Below are 23,952 nucleotides of genomic sequence, written 5' to 3'. Positions count from 1 at the left end.
TTAAGCCGCTGGCTTGGGCGAACCTCAGCAGATGCTGGGTGCTCTGGGACAGGCGTGTTTGCCGGGAAAGGCACTGGCGGAGGGAGGCGCAGGGAGGGAAGGCTTGGAAAAATAACAAATAACCGGGAGGCAGCCTGAAGTTTTAACGAAGACAAGTCAATCTTGACTTATTGTTATCATCCCCTAATAGTTTACACTGTATTATTCCCTAATTACGCGGTGAATCATGCTGATGGGTTACATGTTTGCACCTTCGATGAGTTACTCCCGCGCCTTCGCTCGAGAGCGTCATTGCTCCTGCTGGCAGTGCCGCTGCCCGGGTGGCCGTGTCCTGCTGTCACTTCGCTCCGGAGGAACACGGACACACTTACTGACTTCTTTTAGCAACGGTTTCTCACCTCTGTAAATAATTCCTTATGAGTTATGCTCCGACTGGCTGGTGCTTATCGTGCAACCCTGTGAATAATAGAGGGGGGAGTAAATCCTTATTTGAATAGAAGTCAAGGAAATATTTAATTCAGCCCCCGTGTGCTAAATTAAACACGCCTCTACCGAACTGTCTGGGAGACTGAGCAGAGGTGGCTTCGTCATTGTCTTTCTGTAGGCCATGGACTTCTTTTACTGTGGCAACGCAGGCTCTGCCGGCGCCGTTCCCAGCGTTTGGCTCTCGGAGTCCGTCACGTCCTGCCGTGACAGGGCTGAAATAAAGGGCCGTTTCTCTCAGCTACTATAAAAGCCCTGGTCACGCTGATGAAACATGCGGTCCCCCAAGGAACTCCTCTTTCTGAGCCTGGCCCTCGCTTCTGGCGGTGGCATCTGTCTCGCTTTCCAGCCAAAATGGGTTTTGCCGCACTGGGCAGAAGCTATGTGCACGCTGTTGACTGCACTTAGCTTCGTATTTTTATTGCAACTGCTACATTTCAGCTAGAATTCCCTATTTATGCTTTGCCAAATGCTAAGAAACGCTGGTCTGCTACCCTCAGATGGAGCCGACCTGCTCGGGCTCCTAAGATGTGTGATGGCCTTGGACACAGATGCAGAAAGCTCAGTTCTGCCCACGTCCCTATGGCTCATGCTCCTATGTGTCCCCTGCGTCCCTCTGCCCGTGCTGGCTCGGTGCCTGGGGAAGCTGATAAAAGTCAGATATTCGGGGCATGGGTAGCATCTCGGCTTGGACACCGAGAGCCCCGAGTGCACAGTGGGGGCTCTGCCTGCTGGCCAAAGCCGTCATTTGGCCTCAACTCCCTTGACCTTCTCACCATGATGCCGTTGGGTTAATACCGTGCTCCTGGCTTCCTTCGCCAAGCCATCGGTGGTACACGCCTGGCCTGGGCGGTCCCCACTTTCCCAGCAGGACCAGCACCAGGATGCTCAACCTTCCTAGCTACTCTTTCAACTCGCGCTCTGTGGTTTGGTCTTGAAACCTTGCCGTCGAGCTCTGTGAGCTCCCAGGCCGGGCAGGACATCCTCCCTAGCACTTCAGAGGAGTCTGATCGCCTCCCACTCAATCCCAGTGCCCAGACTGGCTAGTATTTATTTGACAGCACCGCCTCGTCTAAAATTGTGCAAGTCTCAGTCTGCAGCCAGGTTTGTTAAGGGTGTTATTAGCCGAAAAATCAGCGCATGGTGTGAAGGGGCTCACTTTCCAGCAAGACAAAATATTGTGGTATTTGATCTCCCCGTTTTATTTCCCGGTAACGGAGCTGTCTCTCTTTCCGCTGCAGATCGGGAAGTCCCAGTCTAGCCCGTGCCAGTCATGTTGCTCAGCAGGGGTTTCTCGCTGAGAGCAGCAGGCATGCAAATGCAATACACTTCTATAAAAGCGTGCGTTTTAGGAGATTAACATCTATTTATTTGAAATGTTGAGACTAGGAGGTTCTGGGGGAGATAATGATTATTTATGACCACGTGCCACGCCTTCTTCAAATACTGACAGCTCCAGCGAAACACATGGAAAACATCAGGCAAACTAAAAAAATGACAGAGCCTGAAAGCGGAAGAAATCTTGGATTCGGATCCATCCCTTTTCCAACTCCCATCTCTGTGGAGGGCCAGGAAACGGTGGTACCTTGTCCCTGGTCGCTACCTGGGCAATGCGAGATGAGATAACGCAATGGACACCCGTGGTCACACGAAGGTGGTCACACCTCACAACCCTGGGCTCCAAAATGCCACCGAATTGCTGAGGGACACCACATGGTCCTGGGGTGCCTCGCACTGTGCTGAGCTGTTGGTTACTATCTGCCTTTTAATAGGGTGAACCCTGATACCAGTGAAGCAAAAGGGAGTTTCACCACTGGATGTGCATCCAGGGGATGGGGTGGGTGGGGACCAGCGCCTCGGCCCCGCTCTGCTCACCCCGCGTCCCAGCAGCTGGAGGTGCCTGCTCCCACCTCGGCTGCGTTTCTCCTCTCCCACCATCCAGCACGGTGGGAAGTGGCGCTTGGGAAACTACATCTCCTGTTTGAAAGTTGCCGTCTTCACATTCATCCCTCAAAAATGATTAAAAATAAATCTCGGCTGCCGCAGTTGTCTTCTGAGCACGCTCTCACCCATTTCAGCATGGGTATAATGCTCCTGAATTCAGCAGATCTCTGCCTTAACGATAGGTATATCTCAGCTCGTAATCAGGCCCGTGCTGTTTTCTTAACAAACAGTGAAATTTGCTCAGACTATCACCCTTAAGGCGACTACCGTTTGTAAGACAACCAAGAGACGATAATTATAAAAGCAAGCACAGCGTGTGTACACAAACCCTCACGCTCACGAAGCTTTGATGAATCTGGGGCAGATAAACCGCTGCCTGGATATAGAAGCCCAGAGTTATTCTGGTAGCTGATTCAGTCCCTTTTAAGAGGCATGAAGCTGTTACTCATGATAGTAGCTCCGGGCCATGTGCTCGTCTGACTTTTCACCGCCGAAGCTCGTGGGGGTGCGTCAGGGTTGCAGCAGCAGAACTGAGAAAGTTGGTCCAAACCTGCGGGAGATGGGAAGCTCCTAGGTCACGCTGAAGCCATGTCCCATTGCTCTAGGCGTGTATTACCTTTACGACCTCTTTTATACTAGCAGAGAAATATAAAGGGACTTGTGTGAGGAGATCCAGCCCTATCAGGCTGGCTTAACATTAGCAGCATCATTTACGTGCTGCTGCATCCTCAAGCCTGAGCGGATGCAAACCCGCGACAATTCGGGGGACGGGCTCCCTGGCTGCCACCAGCCTGGGCGAGACGCTGGCTGCTCCCGGCACCCGTCACGCTGGGAAGTCGGGGTGAACATGGGCTTTGCTCGGAAGAGCGATTTCTGGACGCTCACCCTGGTGCTTTCGGTGCTGCAACAGCCCTGAGCTCTGCCTCGTGCACCCTTGTGCACCACTCCTCCGGCTGCCGGCAAACCCAGTACACCGGGAAGCTGCACTGGGCTGCACTGGGCGGTTGCTCTGGATGCTGGCGGGGTTATAAGCAGCCAACAGGCAGCCGATTCTTAACGTTTTCAAGAAATTCATTATTATGTCTTTATATAATGGCAGCTGAGCTTACCAATCTATATAACGCTTATAATCTATATAACGCCTCTGGTCCCGTACGTGCCGGCCGTGGAGGATTCCTGCTGCTTCCAGGCTCTTATGTCACCTCATTGCATTAATTATTGTTGATTATTTGAGTCATTGAGACGAGACCTGGTAGCTGTGGCTGGGTATTAGGATAGCCACAGAGTGAGATTCTCCACTAGCGCCGAGCGGGTCCCCGCGCGCAGTCCACAGCCCGGAGAGATTGTCAGGCGCGTAACGCGAGAGTACGAGGGTAGCTGTATTAAATCAGACCGTGAGTCCGTCCTCTCCAATATCCTGTCTCGGACAATAACATGCCTAAAGAAGAGGATAAGAATGAGGAGAGCATGTAACGATGTTTCCCCCAAATGCTCTGCTCACCTCCATCAGTCTGTGGTCAGGGACTACCTAAGCACGACCTATCTAAGGTGGCTTCTCTGCTTTAATAGCCCTCAGCCGAGTCTTCACTGTGTGGTGCAGAGCAGTGTGTTTTTCTGCTTGTTTAGACCTTACCTGCTAGTTTTAGTGGATTTTTCCGGGTTTGCCCTCCGGAGAGCGCTGCGGGTGCCAGAGGGGACGCGTCTGCCGAGCACCTCCGTGCTGCTGGAGGGGCTGGAGAGGCACCTGGGAGCCCGGCCGCAGGCAGGTTCGTGAGTGCCGGGGAGCCCGGGCTCATTCTTCCAGGCGCAGGATGCCAATTTTCCCAGTAATTTGGCTTCGAGATCAATATTTTGCGTGCTTCCTTCTTTTTCTAAAGCCAGCATCAGGTGTTTCTCATTATCACAGAGAAGCACCGCATTACTTCATCCAGAAGAGCGGAAAAAAAAAAAAACCCAAATTGGAAATACTGATTATTTGTCTTGTGCAATTATTCTGGGAACAATTCGCTAGGGACTTATTACATACTGTGATGCTGATGCACATGGGGGAAAAAAAAATCCTATTGTCGCGAAAATCGCCCATCGTCAGGATCACATTCAGGATTTTTTAGTGTCCCCATGAAAATGTTTCATCTCAGTCCCTTTGCAGCCATCTTAGAGATGTGATAAAGCTAATATGTCATATCTCCAGTGGCTAAGTGAGGAATGGGGGAGTATTCGGCTCCTAATGTTCAGGAGTAGCAGTAAGGAAAATTAAGTTCTGCTTTTTTTCCTATTCTGCGGAAGGACTGAGAGGCCTTTTTGGAGAGCTATGTGCAACTGGGCAGATTTGCAGCCCTTGCTTGAACCCCCCCTCGACTGCCATCACCTTCCGTTGCACCAAGAAACCGATGTTGGCCAGGGTGGGAAGGAGACGGGGACACGTTCGATCCCCAGGTTTTAGAGCCGCGCTCGCTGGTGCAAGAGAAGCCGCTTCCCGCTAGCGCTTTGTTTACGAGATTAACGGCAAAATTAAAACAGCTCCCGCGACGTGGGAGAGATTTCGTGGAGACGGGAAGGAGGAAGGGACCGGGCAGGCCAGGAGCGGAGGGGACGGCTTGAAAAGCCACGAGCAGACGAGCTCTGCGCTTTGCTTTCGGAAGCGCTCGGTACGTTGCCAATAAACCTGTCTTAATTTTCCGCAGAGGCTTTATACCTCGGGTTGGGTCGTTCCCCATGAAAAGCATCCCGGAGACAAAAGGTCTTAATGGGGGAAAAGCATCGGCATGGCATCTCGAAACGCTCAAAAAAGGGTGGAGAACGTTTCGTCGAGGGAAATAATTCTGGCAGCTTCTTGGGGTGTGAAGGCAGAGCCAGTCCGTACCCCCTCTCGGAGGAGGCGAGGAGCTTTCTCCTGTGCTTTCCTTCCTTTTTGGCTTCTCCCGTCGAAGGGCTCCCTTTGTTTTGGTCGCAGCACCCGGGAGCCCCCGAAAGCCGCCGTCGGCACAGTAACGACACACCGGCGGGATCTGCCGGATGCAAACTGCCGGCACTTTGCAGAGCGTGCCGGCGCAGCCCCCTCGGTGATGCTTCCCTCTCCCTCTGATCTGCCAGTGGCAGTTAAAGCCTCTTAAGGGTGCTGGGCCAAATCCTGTTCCCCATTTCCCCCCCCGGAAAAAGTGCAGAGACTCCTCCGAAGTTTGGGGGAAGTTTCACTGCTGACAGCGCGAGCAGCATCCGGCCTTAAGTGTTCAAAGTTTCCCATTCTTCTTCCTCCTTTTTTTTTTTTTAAATCAATGTCATTTTAAAATTACATAACTGCAAAAAAGCATCAGGAAAAAGAAAAACTTAGGGATGGTGCTTCTATTTTATCAAACCTTTTCTCCATTAGTCTTCCCACACAACTGCTGTCACCCATTAGCCTGCCAGAGTGATGCTCCGGGGATGCTTTCCGCGCGGCAGCTCCGCAGGTAGCTCTTCCCTGACCCCCCGGCAGCTCCGCTCTGTCCTGCCGGGGAAACCTGGAGATAGGCTCTACCCGTGCCAGAGAGCAGGAATATTAGCGGAGACCGTCTTTTCGCGTTGATCCAGTCCTGGCCAGAGCCAAGAAGAAGGGAAGAAGCCCGGTGGGGCCCGATGCTCTCCTGCGGGAGCTGCTGCCCTCGGGAAAGCGGTGCAGAGGCCCCTGAATTCACCGTTGCGGCCAAAACTTGGGCTCGCCTACATGAATTCACGCCAAAATACATGGTGATATTCCCACCGAGTTTGCAAGGAACTGAATCAGGCTGGTAACTTTTGGGCTGTCCCGATTTTCCCTTTGAAATAGTTTTGATGGGAATTCAAGTTTCTGACCAAGTGAGGGATTCTCTTTGGCTTTTCAGAAGGGGGTAGTCGTCCCAGGGAAACGTCACCGGAAAGCCCCCGGTATCTGAGAACAGCTATACGTGTCTCCTGACGTGCGGTGATGTGCACCCGGGGAGCTAGAGGCTGTTTTGCGGGCGCCTTCGCTCTGCCACGCTGCGAGGTGGACACCCACCAGGGTTAGGTCACCGCTGAACGTGCTGGAGAATTGCCCTCTTCTGCTTCCCGGGGCAGTTTCTGCTAGACGGGCAGTTTCTAGAATAACGGCGTTTATTGATTTCGTCCAATGTGACCTCTGAGCTTGGCTGTAGCTCCCCGGTGTGTACGAACGTGGGTGCTGGTGTGTATGAGACCCACACGGTGCACCACGGAGACCTGGTCCATGCATGTTCCCCTGTGCAGCTAAGTATTTCCAGTAGCAAATGGAGTTTGCAACAGGATGGTTTCACTGGTGACTCTTGGGTCAGATCCGGCTTGTGGGACCGCTTCAAGGCAGCTCAGTCCTTAAAATTCATGGCCAGATCCACTGTGGGGGGGTCCCCAGTTTGTCCCAGCTAGTTAAAAATCTGCTTTACGGCAGGGGACCCTCATGTAGCAAATAAGGCAGCCTCCGAACGTGGCCCTGGTGCTGCAGGATTAAAGCCTGCTTTTACATCATGCAAGAGGCGAACATCCCCTTTTATCCTCACGTGCTACGTGTGGAGGCTGTGCTGGTGTTCAAAGTGTTTGAAAAATTGCTTTTCCTCCCTGATGCTCTGAAGAGAAGGGCTGGGACACCCTCCGTGCCTTCGCTTGCTTTCGAAATCACAGCAACAGGTTTAAGAGGAGAAAGGGCTGTTTCCCACCTGGCTCCCAGAAGGCTCTTCAAATACCTCGGAAAGACAGAGAATAAACATTAACTTAAGAAATTGCTCCCTTAACTTGATTTAGAAGAAAAGCTCCCCAGGAGAGAGATCATTTTCAGCCCCCGTCAGCATCTAAAGACAGCAGCCGTCCTGTGTATTTGCTCGGTCCCGTGAATTTAACCCATGGCAAAAGGGTTCAGCAAAGGCGGGAGGGTGGAATTGCAAGGCGAAGACTAAGCGGTGTCTCGGGGAAGACTGAGGCCCACGTGGGCCAGCTCTCCTGGCTGCTCCTTGCCTGGCCCAAACCACCGAGATGGTTCAGAGGTGGTAGGATTTCTCGCCAAAAAGGAGAAAATACTGAATTTTCTTCTTGGGCCTCCTTAAGACACGCTGGGGGAATTTCTCCAGCGATACCGATCGATACGGGCTGTCCCGTGCTACATGACTCATTCACCGAGGGCAACAAAAAAGGCGCTTGCTGATGGCAGGAGGCTGTAAGAGCTTCGCTTTTGGATTTGCTCCAGTGAACTCACGTTGGAATTAGTTAAGAAATCCAGAAGCATTTTCATTTCCCTCTTGTTTCATCCCCCCTCCTCTTTTCTCCAGCGGCAAAATGGAGAGCGGAGAAAAGAAAAGCGCGAGCGTGTTGGAAGGATGCCAGCCGAGAAGTTTAAAATAGCTGAAAAGCACTCGTCTTTTCTACCTGCAGAACAAAATACGTAGCCACAGCCACACACACACACGTATGTATGTATGTGTAATTACTCTTTTAATGAAAGTAAGTTAATGCTCGTGTAAGGAGATGCCAAGGATGACCATGCCGCGGTGATTTGAGGCCGCAGGATGGCAGCCAGTTCTCCCACCCCAGCTCCTAAAGTCTTTCACATGAATCCTTTGCAGCCTCCTGTGACCCTAGGAAAAAAAAACCACTTTTATTTGCTTTTTACACACAGCGAGTGCTGGTGTTATCCCCCCAAACAGCAGCATCTCTACTCGCTTGGGCATTTGCTTGATTTCTCTTGGGTTTCTTCAGGCACACAAGAGGCACGGAAAATTGGGTATCAAAAGTTTCTGTATTTTTGGGCCTGAAAGCCGAGTTATAAAATGCAACCAGTTTTACTACTCTACTGACAGCATAATACACGCAGCGGATTAAGAAATAGGTTACTGACACCATATTTACGTGCCTTCGATATTTTATTCTGGCTCAAGTGTTTCACTTGCCCGTGTTACAGTCGCGTTCAGCCCCCAAACGCTCCGGACCCGGAAAATCCCTGTAACACCTCTAGCGCACAGCGGTACCCGGCAGGATCGCGCGCTGCCAGCTGATTCGGAAAACATCACAGTTGCTTTGAGAATTTGCCTTCGAGGCAAAAACAAAACCGAAGCAAACAGAAAACCACCTTGGAACGAAGTCACACGCGGGTCCCCAAATCCCCGCCGCTGTCCCGATGGCAGCGGCTGCGGTACGCGGCACCGGCTCGGCGGCAGCAGCGCCGGCATCGGCTCGGAGGCGGCAGCTTCCATGGAAACCCGTAGTTCCAGGCGCTTTCGGCTTTCTCATAACCTGGTGGCTCGGGCAAACCTGCTCCTGAGGTTTGCAGGGCAACGGGACACGCTGGATTTGGGGAGAATTGGGGTTTTTTCTCAGCTTGCTGGTCCCACTGACGGTGTGGAGGGAAAAGAGCTTGGGGCTGAGCTTTCACCCTCTTCCCTCCCCTGTGAGCTGAATTAGGCAAAAATAACATAAAGGTTCAGGTGGGACAAAGCGTCGTGATTTACTTTTCAGGGGGTTGCAAAGCTTTTATTTAATCCTCTTTGTCTGAACCTGAGTTGATGCTTGAAGTGGAAATGGAGTTTCAAAAAACGGCAACACTTTGGGTTAAAAAAGATGAAGAATATATATCTTTTCTTTATTTTGGGGGGCAAGCAAGTTACGTCTTGGGGAAGGAGGGCAGGATTCAGCTGAAATTATTCACCCAGCTTCTCCCATGTAGTTTCGTTTCCCTCCAAACTGTATTTTCCAACGGAAGTAGCAAACTGCCCCCCCAAAGGATAATTTAAAGCAGCGACTCGTTGACTAATAAGCAATTTTTATTGACTCCAGCCCTATGATTCCTTCCGTGCGTTAAGCCCAATAGCCTCCACTTTGCCAAACTACCCCAACGAGCTAATGAAAACACTTTAACGAAGGAGCTGGAAGCAAGCAAGCGGGCAGAGACCAGCGTCGCGCTGCGGTGCGTTTGTACAGCCCGGCGCGACGAGCATCCCGGGCGCTGCCGAAGCCACGGCGATCCCGGGCCGTCTCTGCCGTGACGTAGCGCCGGTGTCGGAGGAGGAAACGTTCGAGGACTTTTATAGCCAGGCAGCTTTTATTTCCTTGGGTTTGTGTCAATGTATCATGGGGATAACAACCCTACACCACCCTGCGGCGACGTGTTTGTCATCCCGGGACTGAGCCCACGGGGGAAAAAAAGAAATCAGAGCTGTGGACAAGCTGAGGGCCCCAAATCACATTTTTCCCCCCAATTTCACAGCGGTCCCGGGGCCAGAAGCGGGATTTCTGGGCCGGCTGCACATTGGCGGCTCCATAACCGCACGAAAAGAAACTCTCCGAGAGAGGACGGAGCAAACCGGGCGGCAACGGCTCCATCTATTGGGTGAAAATCCGCAACGGCGAAAAACCCGCACGGAAAATGAATTCCGAGCAAAAATATCAGCGGGGATTCGAGGCAGTTAGTGCCGCTTACAGCTGAACTGGCCGCAGTTACGCGAGCGCTCCTCGGTGCTGTTCTAGCTCAAAAGCAAGGCAGCAGCCGGCTGCTGTTCGGCGCTGGGAGCCGAGCGGGTTTCGTGCCGGGGGTGCTGCGAGTTACCGCCGGCTCCGCTGTTGGGGAAGGGGCTTCGCGGGGGCCTGGCGCCGGCCCCGGGCCTCGGTGGGAAGCGGGGTCGGGGGGGGGGGGGGGGAGAGCGGCGGCGCCGAGCAGCCCCCCCCCCCCGGCCGCCTCCCCCCGCCTCCCGCGCGCGGCCGCCGCCGCCACCTGCCCCTCGCGGCGCTTCCTCCGCCCCCTCCTCCTCCTCCTCCTCCTCCTCCTCCTCCTCCCCGGCCGCGGACGGGGCGCGCCCGGCGCGGGGCTCTGCCGGCGGCAGCATGAGCGCGGCGCGGCGCTGAGCGGCGGCGGCGCGGGCGGGCGGAGGGGTGGGGGGGGATGGCGGCGCGGCGCGGCGCCATGTGAAGCGGCGGCCCCGCGCAGGCGGGAGGCTCGGCCGGGGCGCGGCGGGCGGGCGGGCGGCTATGCCGCGCTGCCGGGGCCGCTGCCCGGCGCGGGGCGCGGCGGCCGGGGGCGGCTCCCCCCGCGGCGCGGGGCTGGGGCTGGGGCTGGGGCTGGGGCCGGGGCCGGGGCCGGGGCGGGCGGCAGGCGGCGGCATGGCGCGGCGCGGCGCGCGCTGAGCGGCGGCGGCGGCGGCGGGGAGCGCCCATGGCGCGGGGGCGCCGGGCGCCGGCGCTGCGCACGCGGCTGCACGGGCTGCGGCACATGTGCTCGCGGCGGGCGGCGCCGCCGCGGCGGGCGCTGTGGGCGCTCGCCTTCTGCGCGGCGCTGGGGCTGCTGCTGTCCTGGTCCTCCAACCGCCTGCTGCACTGGCTCGCCTTCCCCTCGCACACGCAGGTGCGCACCGAGTGGAGCCGCCAGCTGCCCTTCCCCGCCGTCACCCTCTGCAACAACAACCCGCTGCGCTTCCCCCGCCTCTCCAAGGGCGACCTCTACTACGCGGGCCACTGGCTGGGGCTGCTGCTGCCCAACCGCACGGCGCGGCCGCTGCTCACCGAGCTGCTGCGCGGCGACGAGGCGCGGCTGCGCTGGTTCGCCAAGCTCGCCGACTTCCGCCTCTTCCTGCCGCCGCGCCACTACGAGGGCATCAGCGCCGCCTTCATGGACCGCCTGGGCCACCAGCTGGAGGACATGCTGCTCTCCTGCAAGTACCGCGGCGAGCTCTGCGGGCCGCACAACTTCTCCGCGGTGAGTCGGTGCGCGCAGCGCCCCGGGAGCGGAGCGGGCGGTTGCTGGGGGCTGGCTGCGGCGATGGGCGGAGGATGCTGCCACGGGCCGCTCGCCTCGCTCCCTTCCTTTTAGTAAAAAAAGCCCAACCGAAACACGCAGCCTGCAGCCCCGTTGGCTCTTTCCTGGGATATTTTCCCTGTTGCGCCTCTACTTTTTTCCTCCTCCAGCTGCAAAGCAAAGTTTCCTCCCGTGAGCTCCGCCTGCAGCTGCAGCCTCATAACTCGCTCTGCTGCGGCCCGTTTGGGTGCTGGGAGCTGCCCCCCCACCCCCAGCCGCCCCCCCCCGTGCCCGGGGTGGCCAGCGCGTCCTTAGCTCGGTGCCCGCTCCTCCGCCGCCCGGTTTGTCCCCCCGGGTCGCCCCCCGCGGGGCGGTGCAGCGCGGTTCGGGTTGCAAGTGATGATGCTCCTGATCGGAGCCCCCTTCTAGAAAGCACCCGGCCCCCCTCGGCGAGTGCCGATGCTCCGCGCCGGTCGGGAGTTTATCGGGGGGCTCTGCCGCGGAGACAAGCCGCTAAACTTAGGGCCCTGTTTTGCAAAAATTTCTTTAATTACAAAAAAAATATTCCTGTGGTCGCTTTGGGACTGTTTGCAAGCTACGGTGCTCTGAGAGGAGACGGCGAATTGCAGCGACTAACGCGAGCGCACAGTGCTCTCTCCGAATGCCCCTTCCGTGCGGCATCGCTAGCGGATGGGTATTTATTGTGCTGGAATATTCGGCTGCTCAAATCTCTACCGATGCCGGAGAGGGAGAGACGCGCGCGGTGATCAAACGCTGCTGCTGCTGCTGCCGGTGCCTGTAGGGAGCGAGAACTAGTTTGAGCTGTTGCTGCTCCGCGCTCGGGAGAGGAGCCGAATTCCCCGTTCGGTGCCGCCGGAGACGCGTGCCGAAAAGCCGAAGCGGGATCTGTCACGGCAGCCTGCCCGGCTGCTGGGTTGTGAGGAGGAGCGGGGAGAACATCCCGGGGGGATTCAGGCGAGCAGCCTGGGACCGTTCGCTTGGCGTATGCTGCTGCAGAGATGGGCAGAAGTGGTACATTTAGGGAAAAAAAAAAAAAAGATGTTACTGAGAAAGGCGCTTTTTAGCAGTGGGGTGGCGAAAGGAGAGGAGGCAGGAGGGGTTTTCTGGGAGCGTATCCGCTCGCTGGCCTGGGAGCGGGAGGGCGGCCGGGGCACTCGCCGGGGCACGTGAACCATCCGTGTGATGAGTTTCCTGGGTGTTTTCCGCCGCGGGGGCTCGTGGCTCCTCTGCGCGCCCCGGCCTGGCTCCGAAGGGGAAACCGCGGCGTAGCTCTGCCTCTTCCCCCCGTCCTGAGCGGGCTGCAGCCCTTCGCCGCGGTCCCGGCTCCAGGTACCGAATTCGGGGCTCGGACCCTGCTGCGAGGCTCGAGGGCGCGAAGGCGGAGCGTGGCGCTTGGAAGGATCCCTCCGGGTCTGGGCTGCTTGCGGCACCTGCTTCTCCTCCCGAAACGAGAGGAAACGGCACCAGGGAGGAGGGAGAAAAATCGCGTGGTTTGAACCGGGCACAGAAGCGAAGTGGGTGGAGGAAAAAAAACCCTCAAATGTAAACTGAATGAATAAAAGTGTAAACAGCGTTTTGCAGTTCTTATACCTGCTCGGATGCCTTAAAGACCATTGGGGTTTTCTGTGTCAAAATGAAAGAATGAGGTGATGGGAAAGGTGATATCTTCTGTTGGATAAAAAACCAGAAGACCAAAACAGAGATGTTTCTGAGCAAACAAGCCCTTCTTTATGTCTGAAACGGAAGAAAGGGCTCTGTGTCTTTTTTTTTTTCCTCCCAACTCTGTTAGTTCATCTCGTAGAAGAGATTATTTTTCCTTTCCACCCTGCTTTCCTTAAGCCCTCGGTCTGTCGTTGCTGTCGAACTTCTGTAACGTGAAAAAGCAAAGGGCTCCTCGAAAATACAGGGTAGTTGAGGCGCGTTTGCGTTACTCGTGCGTGACGATTTTACGTTATCCCCTCGCCTCGAGAGGATGCTTGTCTCGAGTCAGAGGCTTAAAGGGAAGCGGCTCTTCAGCAGCCGGTGTCCTTCAGAAACTTCTTCCCATTTCTATTACAAAACTGTCAGCAAGGGGCAGTTTTAGCGATTAAAGAGGGAATTTGCTTTCCCATGTGCTGGCGGCCCTGTCTGTCTGTAACTGAATATCAGGATTAAGTGGACAATTGTTTTGTTCTGCATCGCTTCAATTCTGGGTTTGATTTAGTTCACAAAACCCTCTTTGTTTCTGAAATATTTATCTTGGTTGACCTGTCCTGTGCTTTTTGATTGATTTTTTTTTCTTTCTTTCTTTCTTTTTTTTTATGAGGAAGTTATTAATGTACCCTGCAGGTCGGGGATTTACGAGCTAATTACCTCATGCTGATTTAAGAACTTCCCAAATAAAGCTTGTCATCTCACCTGCACCTCTGCCTAGGAAATAGGAGCTTGCAACCTGCCCTTTGCAAGGGGAAGGCACGTGGGGTGCATGGAAAGACGGAGGGTTTTATTCACTTTCCCGATTGCTCTGCTGCGAAACGGCCCGAGTGGAAGACTGTGATTTATGGGACTGCTTTGAAGGCTTTACAGTCAATAGCCGTTAGTGTTTTTATTTGGTCACTGTTCATTTTGCACCGTTTTCATCCATTCCTGGAGTTAGGGGCCTTATGGGATAGGGAGTGGATAGAGAGCTTGGGTGCTGCTTTGTGGTAGAATATATATATATTTTTTAATGTTCTTCTATGCCCAAATAGCGCTGGGACGTGGGTCTTTTTCTTGCTGTCCCCACCACCTAAGCTGCCGTGTCTGCCCTGCAGCTGCCACCCAGACTGAGCTAACGAGCTGTTCCCAGCGCTGGGTTCACGGTGGGTTTCGGCCCGGCTGCAGCCGGGAAGCGGCGTGCCTCCGGCTCGGAGTGACGTGGGCTTCGAGTGGCTGCGAGAGCCCTATTTAGCACCACCATAACTAATTGCACAGCAATTTCGGCGTGTGTGTGTGGTTTCTGTTTTGTTGGGGGATTTTGCTCGCTCTGCTACAAACTGGTTTATCCAATCCCTTTTTAGACCGCTCTTCCGTTTGTTTTTATTTATTGTTATTTTTTTTTTCCTTAGCGCCAGTTCCAAACATAGCTTAAGTCTGGCTTGCTGTTGCTATTAGTTCTGGAAGGAAAGCGGGTTGCATTTAATTACGCTGATGTGGGGCTGAAGCGTTAAATATGCTCCTGATTTGTACAACTGCCACTTAAAGGAACTACGAGTGGAGCCAGTTGGATTCAGTCTCGCTCGTTAAAACAGCAGTGCCAAGTCCGTGCTCTCCTCACCAGACTGCAGTGGCATTAAGTAATATTACTCATTTTTGCGTTAGCTAGCAGCAAAGGATCCAAGGAGAAACGAGGACTGAGCTGTGCTCGGTGCCCTCTGAGTGCAGAAGACGTTGCTTGCCGTGAAAGATGGCTCCAAAAAGAAGTCTGGGGGCTGCAGCCTCTGCTTGGGTCAGCTGGTCCCCGCGTTAGGGCCAAGGATCTCGTGTTGGATGTTCCTGCTTTCGTGCTGACTCGGTCGCTGAGCTGAGGCTCGTGACCGTAGAAAGTGGAGGGGAACAAAAACTGAGATGAACTTGGCGGCTGGACGCACTGGGAAACGGGACGTGGTTTTGGTGCCAGTGCCTGCAAGGGAAGGAGCAGGTGAACCCGTGCTCCTGGGAGCACTTGGCTTCTTCCACCCCCTGTCCTGCGGCCTGGGAGGTTGCCACCACGTTTCTGGATCCTGGCGGGATGTGAGATGGGCGCTGAGCTGCTCAATAGTCCTTCCAGAGCGGGATTCTTCTGGAGGGTTTGAGAGCCCTGGAAGAGGTCCATGGAGCAAGGAGACACGGCAGTGGTCCTGGGCTTGTTCCCTTGCCCTCCTTTTAGTTGGCCACACAGATTTTATTTGGCACGCTTTTTATCATCACAGGCGTTTTGATCTAGGAGCCTGAAGTGGGAGGTGGCACCTCAGCCCCTTCTATTATTATTTTTTTCCATCAGATAGCCTAATTTATCTTGTGCCATGGGAGCGATGGACCGCATCAGGAGCACACCAGCTGACAAATGTCGCTGTAGGGCCTCGGTTTGATCTGTCAGGGCTTCTTGCCTTGACACTGAGCGGAGCGATGGCGAGATGTTAGCTGAGAAAGGGGGAGAGGCAGGGAGCAGATGGAGGCGGAGGGAATTAAAATAATCGGCACATCAGCGCGGGGAGCAATTGTCCGGAGGCCGCCGGAGCGAGCGGGGCTTGGCGCGACAGTGGCTGGAATTGGTGCTGAGGGGTTCCTGTTTCCCTGGCTATTTATGGTCTTTGGAGTTGAAATTAGCCCTGTGATGTTCTGATCTTCATCAGCGTGGCTGTCTGCCAAAACGCTGCGTGCTTCTTGGCATGTGGCAAGGAGAAGGTGTACATTTTGTTTCGGAAAGGGCTGGCCCTCCTTCTTGGCCCTGTCTTTCAAGGGGATGTGAATTAGCTCCTCCCGTCTCCTGGGTGATTTAGAGTTTGGTTTTTCTTCTCCTTGCCTTTTTCTTTTGTCTTTTTGTCTTTTCAAACCAGGTTTGCTCTTGGGATTTTTCACAACCTCAAAAATGTTTCGTTTTGGTGTCATCTTCTTGACCTTTTACGTTCTACTCAAGCGTAGGCCCTAAAACCAAAGCAGAACTCTTGGGTCGTTTCCCATGGCGCGTCTCAATTTCCACTGGAAAGTGCCATTCCTTTCCAAATGGTTCTCTTGGACCATTTTTGGCCCGTTCTTCCTTGAACGTATTTTAGCTAGAGATGTTCCTGGTGCTTTTCAAAGCAGTGCAAAACAGAAATGAGGAAGATAATATGCAATTGCAATGAAACTGTGTTTTCCACCTTCTTTGGAGCAGCACCTTGCGAGGAAAAAAAATATTGATGAATCGAGGGGAGTCTGCAGGATAACAGCAATAAGAGAGGTCGTGGGGATTGATTCATGAGGAGGGACCAAAGGAGCCGTGCGAGGTGGCCGAGCTAAGGATGCCTGTGATAACGGGCTGTGCTTCTTTGGCGTTGTAGCCTCTAATGAGGATTTGTCTGGGCTGGAGCAGAGCAAATTCGCGCTGGGTGGAAGAAGAAATTCCAGAGTGAAAGCAGGAGAGAAACTTGCCTAATTGGTCTTCAACTGGAGACAGGCTATCAAGAACGTGCTGTGGGGAGCAATCCTTTACTGTCTTGAGGAGCATCAATTTGGCCCAGTAAGGCTTCTCCGAGTCATGTACCTATTTTTCTTTCTTTCTTTTTCTTTTTTTTTTTTTATTTGAAAAACGACATTGGGTTTTAAAGGCTGGCATAAAACTGCTTTGAGGAATGTGCCTCGCTGCTGGGTCAGCACGAACGTCTCTGGACTCCATCAATACGTCATGGCAGGCAAGGCCAGAGCGAAATTTTTCAAGCTGATTCAGAGATGGGCCGTCGGGGCTCTTGCTCTGCCCTATTAATTTATAAAATGTGATGCATCTTCCTCCTTTTTCTGGTTTTGCAGCCCCTTGGTCTTTATTTCAGGGTGGCGCCGCACAACAAGAACTTGCCGTGGAGACTCCCTGAAGACCGAATGCCTTTGCAGCGTGGCAGGCTGCCCTTGAGCTGCTTTGCCTTTGGGCTTGGCCAGAAACCCTCCTCGCTCTTTGCCCAGTTTTGGTTTGGCCTTAGCCCTCTGCAAGGGAAGCCACCCAGGTGCAAGCACCAAGCAAGCTTTTGGGCACGGATAGGCTTAACTTAACCTGGGCAAATATTTGGGGCGAAACTATGGGGAAAATTATTTCAAGCACTTGGAAAAATCCGTTCAGTTGGGAAGTGCTTCTACCCTGTCTCTTCATCTAAGATTTTTTTTCTCATTGCCACCAAGTTTTGTCCAAGTTTCTCCCAGTTTATGGTCCTGTTGTCTCTGAGTGGGAGCAGAGGACCAAAGCCCTTGGCTTGCTTAGGGATGGATGCGCAGGCATGCTGTTTGGAGGGAGGAAGGCATCTCCATCATCATGGAGAGAGAAGGCATCAGCCTGCAGAAACAGGGGAGGCATTTGGGGAGGTCCATCTTGTGCGGTTTTTCATTTTTTCCTAGATACTTTTTTTTCTGTTTGTGCCGAAGCCATCAGTCAGGGAAAAAAAAGTAACTGTTAGTCGCCTGCTAAATATGTAATCATCAGCATAGGTTTGTTTTGGTCATATAATAGATTCCAGATAATTACTTGCCACCCTACAGCAGGGTAGATATAATTAGGGACATAATTACCGCTACCTACCACTCAGGGATTCTGCGGCAGCTTAATTAATATTTGCGAGTTGCTTCAAGATCCTCCAACCATCTACTAATACGTACTGAATGCAAAGAATAATAATTACTATTTTGTTATCGAGGTGCCCAGGCAAAACGGCGCGGGGAAGTTTAATACGGTGCAAAGCCAGGCTTTTGGCAGGATGGGAAGAGGCTTTGCAGCCTCCCCGGTGGGGTCCAAATTCCTCCAGAAACGGTTGCTTTTCCGGCAGGACGGCTGAAATCGGAGCTTTTTCTTTCGCTTTTGCAAAGGTCCCACCTGCGGGCTTGCTGTCACCTCACCTGGCATGGCAGGAAACTGCTCAAGTCTTTTTTTATCATCGCCCCGAGCACTGTGATTTCATGCAGTGGGAGCAGGTATTTGTGCTTTGTTTTGGATCATTCCACCCCCCCCCGCCCTAATTTTGCAATTTACTCCCCAAATAAAACAAACTCGGGCAACACAGCCGCCCTGACGCCCTTGAGCTTTAAATATTTTAATAACCAAGTGTGAACATAAATTAAGAGCTAGAGATGCTGCTGCTCTTAGGACCACACTCACTCACGTACTGATTTTCGCTCAGTATATTAAATCAAGAAGAATGGCCTGTTATAATATAATTAGCGGTGATTCACAAGCAGGAATTACTGTTGCTAGTGTGGGGGGAAAGTTGCCTAATACGATTGGAAAGGATGGAAACCTTTGTGTTTTGGGTTTGGTTTTTTTTTCTTCCTCCTGTTTGCCTTTCAAAAATGTTTCGACAGCTGGAGTGGAAGAAACCCTGCAAGAGGGAATTGGTTAGGTATTTTGTAATAAATTTGTGTAATGATTAAGAGTGGGCTCATTGCGGGCATGTAAATCTTCGTGTGCTCCCAGCGTATGTTCCCGACAAAAATAAATAACCTCATCCTGTGGCTTTATTAGACTTAATGCATCAGCGCTTCGCAGCCTGCTCTCGCAGGAGGACCCCGATCCGTCTGGGCACTGGGCAGGAGCGAAGGCAGGAGCTGCCTGACCTCAGAGCCGTGCTCCTTTCGCTGCAAACCGCTCCAAAAGCCGTGGAGATTTGTGATACATGTGGTTTTTTTGCAAGCGGCTGGAGAAACGGGGAGGCTCCGAGCAACCTCTCTCTCTGTCCCGAGGGTTTTTTGGGGATGTATCCGTGTGAAATGCTTCCGCCTGTGCCAGGTTGTGGTTTATTTTCGTGGTCCCTTCGATGACTTGCTGCGCAGGGCTGTGGACCCCAGGCTTTTGCCTGTGTTTCCCGGGGAGGATGCTGCAGGTTGCATGGCTTGAAAACTTTTTCTGCGTGTGCGAGAGAGGAAAAGCCCCCTCGCTCTCACCCTGTCCCTTAACCGGGTGGCAGGAGGAGAAGCTGCTATTTCAGCCTCTGCCCACGAGGAAATGCAGTGACTGAAATATCCGGGAAATACAAAAGCACCCACGAAATACCAAAATACCCAGGAAAGCGGGTCCGAAATCACTGCAACAGAAATTGCAAAATTACAAGGTGAATTAAAATGCAAAACGTGGCTTTGCCTTCCAACGTATTTCAGTTGAGCAACCAGGCGAGGGAGGAAAGTTAGGCTGAAGCGAGCAATGTATGCAAAGCTGTCTGCTGGTTTTTCTCCCAAAAACAACTTACTTCTTTATCTTTGCAAGCTTTGCCACCTTTTCCCTGCCCTTGAAAGTGCTTGCGACTTGCTGGCTCATTCCCGTGCGTTGCACGTAGCTCCGGTTTCCCTTAACCGTCCCTCCGTCCGGGTTCGTGAGCCTCCGGCGGTGGCTGGAAGCATTGGGCTTCGCTGCAGCCTGCCCAGCCCTCCGCCGTGCTCCTGTCCCCTGCTCGGACGCCCCTTTTGCCCGCCGCACTGGGGACGCAGGGATGTCCCCGACCTTTTGATGCGCTGATGGCCTCTTGCTGCGCAGGGGTGGCTGGAGGCCAATTCGGTGTCACGATTTCCGCTTGCTACTACCTCATTAAATAATTAAAGTGCAGGCTCCGGATGTTAGACGTGATCTTCCTGATGCGGAAACCACGCGTTTCCATGACACTGGAGGGCAAAGGCTTTTCCATGGCTTTATTGCCAGGCAAATGGAGTGAGAAGAGAGACAGGATGGAGGGATGCTCCCACATTGGCAGGTTTTTCCTGCCCTCCTGAGCCCTGTGTTGCTCTCTGGACCGGGATCCTGGCTGCTCCCCAGCTGCCTTGGGGCTCCCGAGTTGCGATACGAGGCTGGGTGCTCTGCGCCGCTCCGGGTGACTTTCCTTGTTCCTCCCTGTCCTTCCCAGGATCTCCCTGCTGCCCATCCACATTTGCCGTCGTCCCGTTCCCATGGCTGTCCCCAGGTGTCAGCTGCCTGGTGGCTTGTGGGCGTCCAGCCGTGCTGCTTCTCGATGGTGGGAATCCAACCCATGTTGCTCTTCTGGCCCTGCAGCGTTTTCAGTGTAATATTGAACTCCATCCTTCTTTGGCTGAGTGCCAACACACGTTAAAAGTCGTCTGCCTCTGATTTTCCAGGTGATGGGCAGTTCACCATGGGCCAAGATGACCTGCTCAGATGTTTCGCTGCTGCAGTCAGTGCTTTACTCCTTGTGTGGCATCACCTACCTTCCCTTTCCAGTCAACATTTTAAATTTTTTTGCATTAAATGAAAGTAGCTTTGGCTTATACCATTCTGGAGGTGGTGTTGAACTGGGGCTCGGGGCTCCAGGTTTGCACTTGGGGACCTCATGCAAGTCACTTGGGTGCTGCTGTTTGCTGCGAGCAAGTTAGAGGTGACGGCAATGCCTTGTGCTGCAGGAGTATTGCATGTGCTTCGATATGTCCAAGGCTCTTGTACATCAAAGGAATTGGAAATAGCTATAAAACGATGTTCTTGGCTGGGTAGGGAGGCACGATAAATTCATTAGCGTCCCGTGACAGGGTAACTTGCTGCTTGGACAGGTTTCATCTCAACCCTAGGCATTTCTCGGCGTTGGCTGCGGGGGATTTATAGCTGCGGGGTGTGCGAGTACTGCTCCAGATTTTGCACGCTACACGTTTTTGTTCACATAAATACCCTTTCAAAAGACCTTTTGCTCAGGAAGCTCTACAGTTGGACTTTGCAGGAGGGAGTGTTTCTTTTTACCGAGTTTAAATGGCCCAATCTAACAAGAATTTGGTCCAGTGCCCTGCCACTCCCACTGATTTCAGCCATCGTTATCGGCTAATGAGTTGTAGCAGAGGCGATATGAAATTATGAAATTATAGGTCCCTTCCCCCTCCTACACCTCCTGCTTCCCAAAGTTGAGGAGGTTCAATTTAGAGTGACTTAGAAATTTGAGATCTGCCACCTCTTGGGAAATGCATAATAATACACACGCGGGAACAGCGTAGATCAACATAAATTGCAGATTTTGCAGCTTTACGTTACGCAGGCTGACGGTGCACTACGTTACGGGATAACACACCGCGTAGTAGCAGGCGGCCGTTGCTTGCAGTGCTGCAGATCGTCACGGGAGAGGGTGTTGCTGCCCGTGCAGATGCGCTGGCTGGTTTAGCAGGCTCTTCCCTGAGCTGTGAGATTGCAGGGGAATTTTATCCAAAGCTTCAGGAAAGATGTACATAGGAGCAACAACCTAAAGAAGGTCCTTGGCCTCAGCGGTAGCAGGACCAGATGCAAGGTAACAGGACAGTTGCGGTGGGGCAGGTCAGACTTAAGTTCATTGGTCACAGTAATTTCTCAAAGAGGTCTAATCTGAGCATATATGCATGTATATGTGTATTATCTATCTATATAGTGTATTCGTCCCTGAGCACCTGGGGAGGAGACATGTCGGAGGGGCTTGGTGGAGCTGGTCCAGGAAGGGCGCAGAGAAACCCTCTCGGCTGGATGCTTTCACCTTCGACGCAAACTAGGAGCTGCTTGAAGTTTAGCCATAGTTAGTAAAAGAAAAATAGTCGGGAAACACAGATTCACGTTAGTCGGGGTTAAACTATAGTTCCCTGCACCGGGATGGCTGAGATGAACGTGGTGGCTGGATGGAACAAAAGCCCTGGGTCCTTTTACGATGGCTATAAATATCGCTAAAGGATGTGGACAGCTAAAGAGAATGAAGTTAGAGGCTTCAGGGCTGGAGATGAGAAACGCAGGAGTCGGGAGGAAATGTTTTATCCTTTTTTCGCATCCGAATAGGATTGGCTGCGGCACCGTTTCCTTGCCTCGCTCCCGCGCGTCGGGTACGGGCTGCTGGGGAAGCGGCATGCGCGCCAACCCGCTCTGATCCGTCGTGACAGCTCTGCCGGTGCTCGCAACATCTGGAGACGTTTGCAGCCGGTCAGAGCAGGAAGAAGAAAGGCAGAAAGATGCCAGGCGTTAAGGGAAGAGCTTGAAGTTTGGGGTAGGTGGGATTTTCACCTGAGGAGAGGTGGGCGGTGGGATTTTTGCTATCCAAACGTTCAAAATAGCATGCGACAGGCTCCTCTCTGCATCCCTGAGCCTGGTTGACTCATCGGCCTGCCTTTTTTTTTAATTTGCGCTGTGCGTTTGGGATCTTCCTCGTTCGCTCGCTCTCCTGCTTCGGGTGGGTAGAACATCTCGGCGGTGGCTGCGCCGCGCCGGCGGGAAGGTGCTGGCGGGATGCGCCCGAGTCCTCTCGCTGCTGCGTCTGCTCCCGAAGCAAACGATGGAGGGGAGCCTCGGAAAAGGGAAAGGAGGGCTGTGCGGCCCTGTACGGAGTCGTAGTTGTGAATATATATGGGGGAAATGGAAAAGGACCTGCTGTTTCAGAGAGGAAATTAAGGCTGACGTTGAAAGTAAGGAAAAAAGAGGCCCCTACAGAAGTCTTTCATCCCATCCTAAAATAAGGGATAGGATAAGGGGAGTTGGGGGCCTTCAACTTCTGAAGGAGGACTGGGGCTTTTTTCTTTTTGGCATGTATCTCTACATTGGTGATACCTAAAACATCCTGATCACCCTTTCTTGCACTGCACATGCCGGAGCAAAGCATGGTTTAATGAAAGGGTCTTCAAGATGAATGTAAGCCCCTTGAAGCAGTGCATGGCCTTTGGGCTCTTCCACTGCTGATGGCGTTTGCCAGCCCCTGTCTAGCAGTTGGAGGGCTGCGGTTTTATACCCCGCTTTTGGCCTCCTGGAGGTGTCGGAGCTGAAGCTCAGCTTTTATCTCTGGGGACATATCGCGGGATTTCTTTTCCCTGGGGATGTGCAGGTGGATGTCCACCTCCATGAGCTTCTGGCCCTGGGACCTGCAGGGTTTTTAGGGGAGGATCTCACCTCTTGCAGAAGACCCCACCATGTCCTCGTAAACCCAGCGTGTGAAATGCTTCGATTTGTCTACGTGGAGCAAACCGAGCTGTATTGTAACCCATCCAGGCCAGCTCTGTCCCAATTTCTGTGTGCCACTGAGCCACCACTGACCCCAAATCTGGCCTTTTCGTGCCTCTGGGGTGGAGCAGAAATGAATAAATCAGAAATCCCCATGGAGCAACTCTGGAGAAACCAGCTTTCCCGAGCAGGAATAAGATGGTGCAGTATCATTTCTTACAGTCAGGTACGAAAGCCCCTGAGAAGCATTGCATTACGTTTTGTTTTCATTTTGCAGAGCGGTTTTGCTCCGTTGGGCTGCTGGCCTGCTCCGAGGACTGCTGGCTTCTGGTCTTGAAGTACAGCGCTGAGAGGGGCGGCCGGGTCCTCACCTCCGCCAGCCACCGATTTTTTTCCTGTGCGAATGATCACAGTCGTTTCGCACCTCTGTGCTGGCGGGAGGGCGGGTTGGACGGGCTCAAGCAGCATGTTTCGAGCTCTGACGATGAAAAAGCGACAAGTGCAGAGGGGTCTGAGATGCCTCAAACGAAGCTGTTTCCCAGCAACTAAACAGGCGCGAGAAAAAACACGGAGGAAATCCTTCGGGCCTGACAGCCGGCTGGTTTTGGACGGGGTTCGGGAGACATCAGCAGTCGTTAGCGTTAGCCTGGCACGCGCTGCCTTTTCATCTTGGTCTCCCCGGGGTTCGCAAAGGCGATGCCCTTTTTGATGTTGCATGTCAATGCGTGCCCATAAGCTCGTTTGCTTTCTTATCTTCTAAGTATAATGAGCAGTGGCAACTAAATAACGAAAGGAAGAAAAGTTGATAGAAAATAAGGTTAAAGCTCGTGGTGATGGAAACGTGCTGTACGGCTTTTTGGAAACAGAATCGGTTGTTTTGGAGCAGCAGGCTGCGATGGGCCGGGCCGGTGCTCGGGTTAGCTTACGTCCTGCCTTTGCGGTTGTCTGGTAGCATCCCAGGCCTGCCAAATCCTAGTTAAGCAAATGCTGTAAAAACTGCATGGTTACGGGAAGACTCATAAACTTTGCAAAACAGTTTGTTCGTGATGTGATAAAGCAGGTGAATGTTTGTCCGCTTGTGAGCTTAATGACACATCAGGGAAAACTTCAGGGTCTCACCCTTGATAGAGCCGGCGGTGGGGACTGCAGGCAGCTGGTG

General features: G+C 53.3%; 1 protein-coding gene and 1 long non-coding RNA gene across 3 annotated transcripts in view; one reads left to right on the top strand and one right to left on the bottom strand.

The window, feature by feature from the left end:
• Nucleotides 1-23,952, top strand: part of ASIC2 (acid sensing ion channel subunit 2) — a 507,727-nt gene that overhangs the window by 393,918 nt on the left and 89,857 nt on the right. The window contains exon 1 of one of the 2 annotated variants that reach the window (XM_064524509.1): nt 10,634-11,131. The exons of the other annotated variant lie outside the window; for it this stretch is intronic. Coding sequence (XP_064380579.1) covers nt 10,649-11,131 — 483 coding nt within the window. The 5' untranslated portion in view covers nt 10,634-10,648. Of the gene's footprint in view, nt 1-10,633; nt 11,132-23,952 lie in introns of those variants that run through there. 2 annotated transcript variants of the gene reach the window in all.
• Nucleotides 1,829-11,016, bottom strand: LOC135330592 (uncharacterized). The gene is made up of 2 exons (XR_010392551.1): nt 10,939-11,016; nt 1,829-7,139 (listed from the first exon to the last, which is right to left on the bottom strand). It is a non-coding gene; the product is annotated as an uncharacterized LOC135330592 (long non-coding RNA).

The sequence above is a fragment of the Dromaius novaehollandiae genome, chromosome 22, assembly GCF_036370855.1.
Source record: "Dromaius novaehollandiae isolate bDroNov1 chromosome 22, bDroNov1.hap1, whole genome shotgun sequence".
NCBI classification, from domain to species: Eukaryota; Metazoa; Chordata; class Aves; order Casuariiformes; family Dromaiidae; genus Dromaius; species Dromaius novaehollandiae.
The sequence above is the reverse complement of the archived record's forward strand: the minus strand, read 5'-3'. Positions and strand labels throughout refer to the sequence as shown.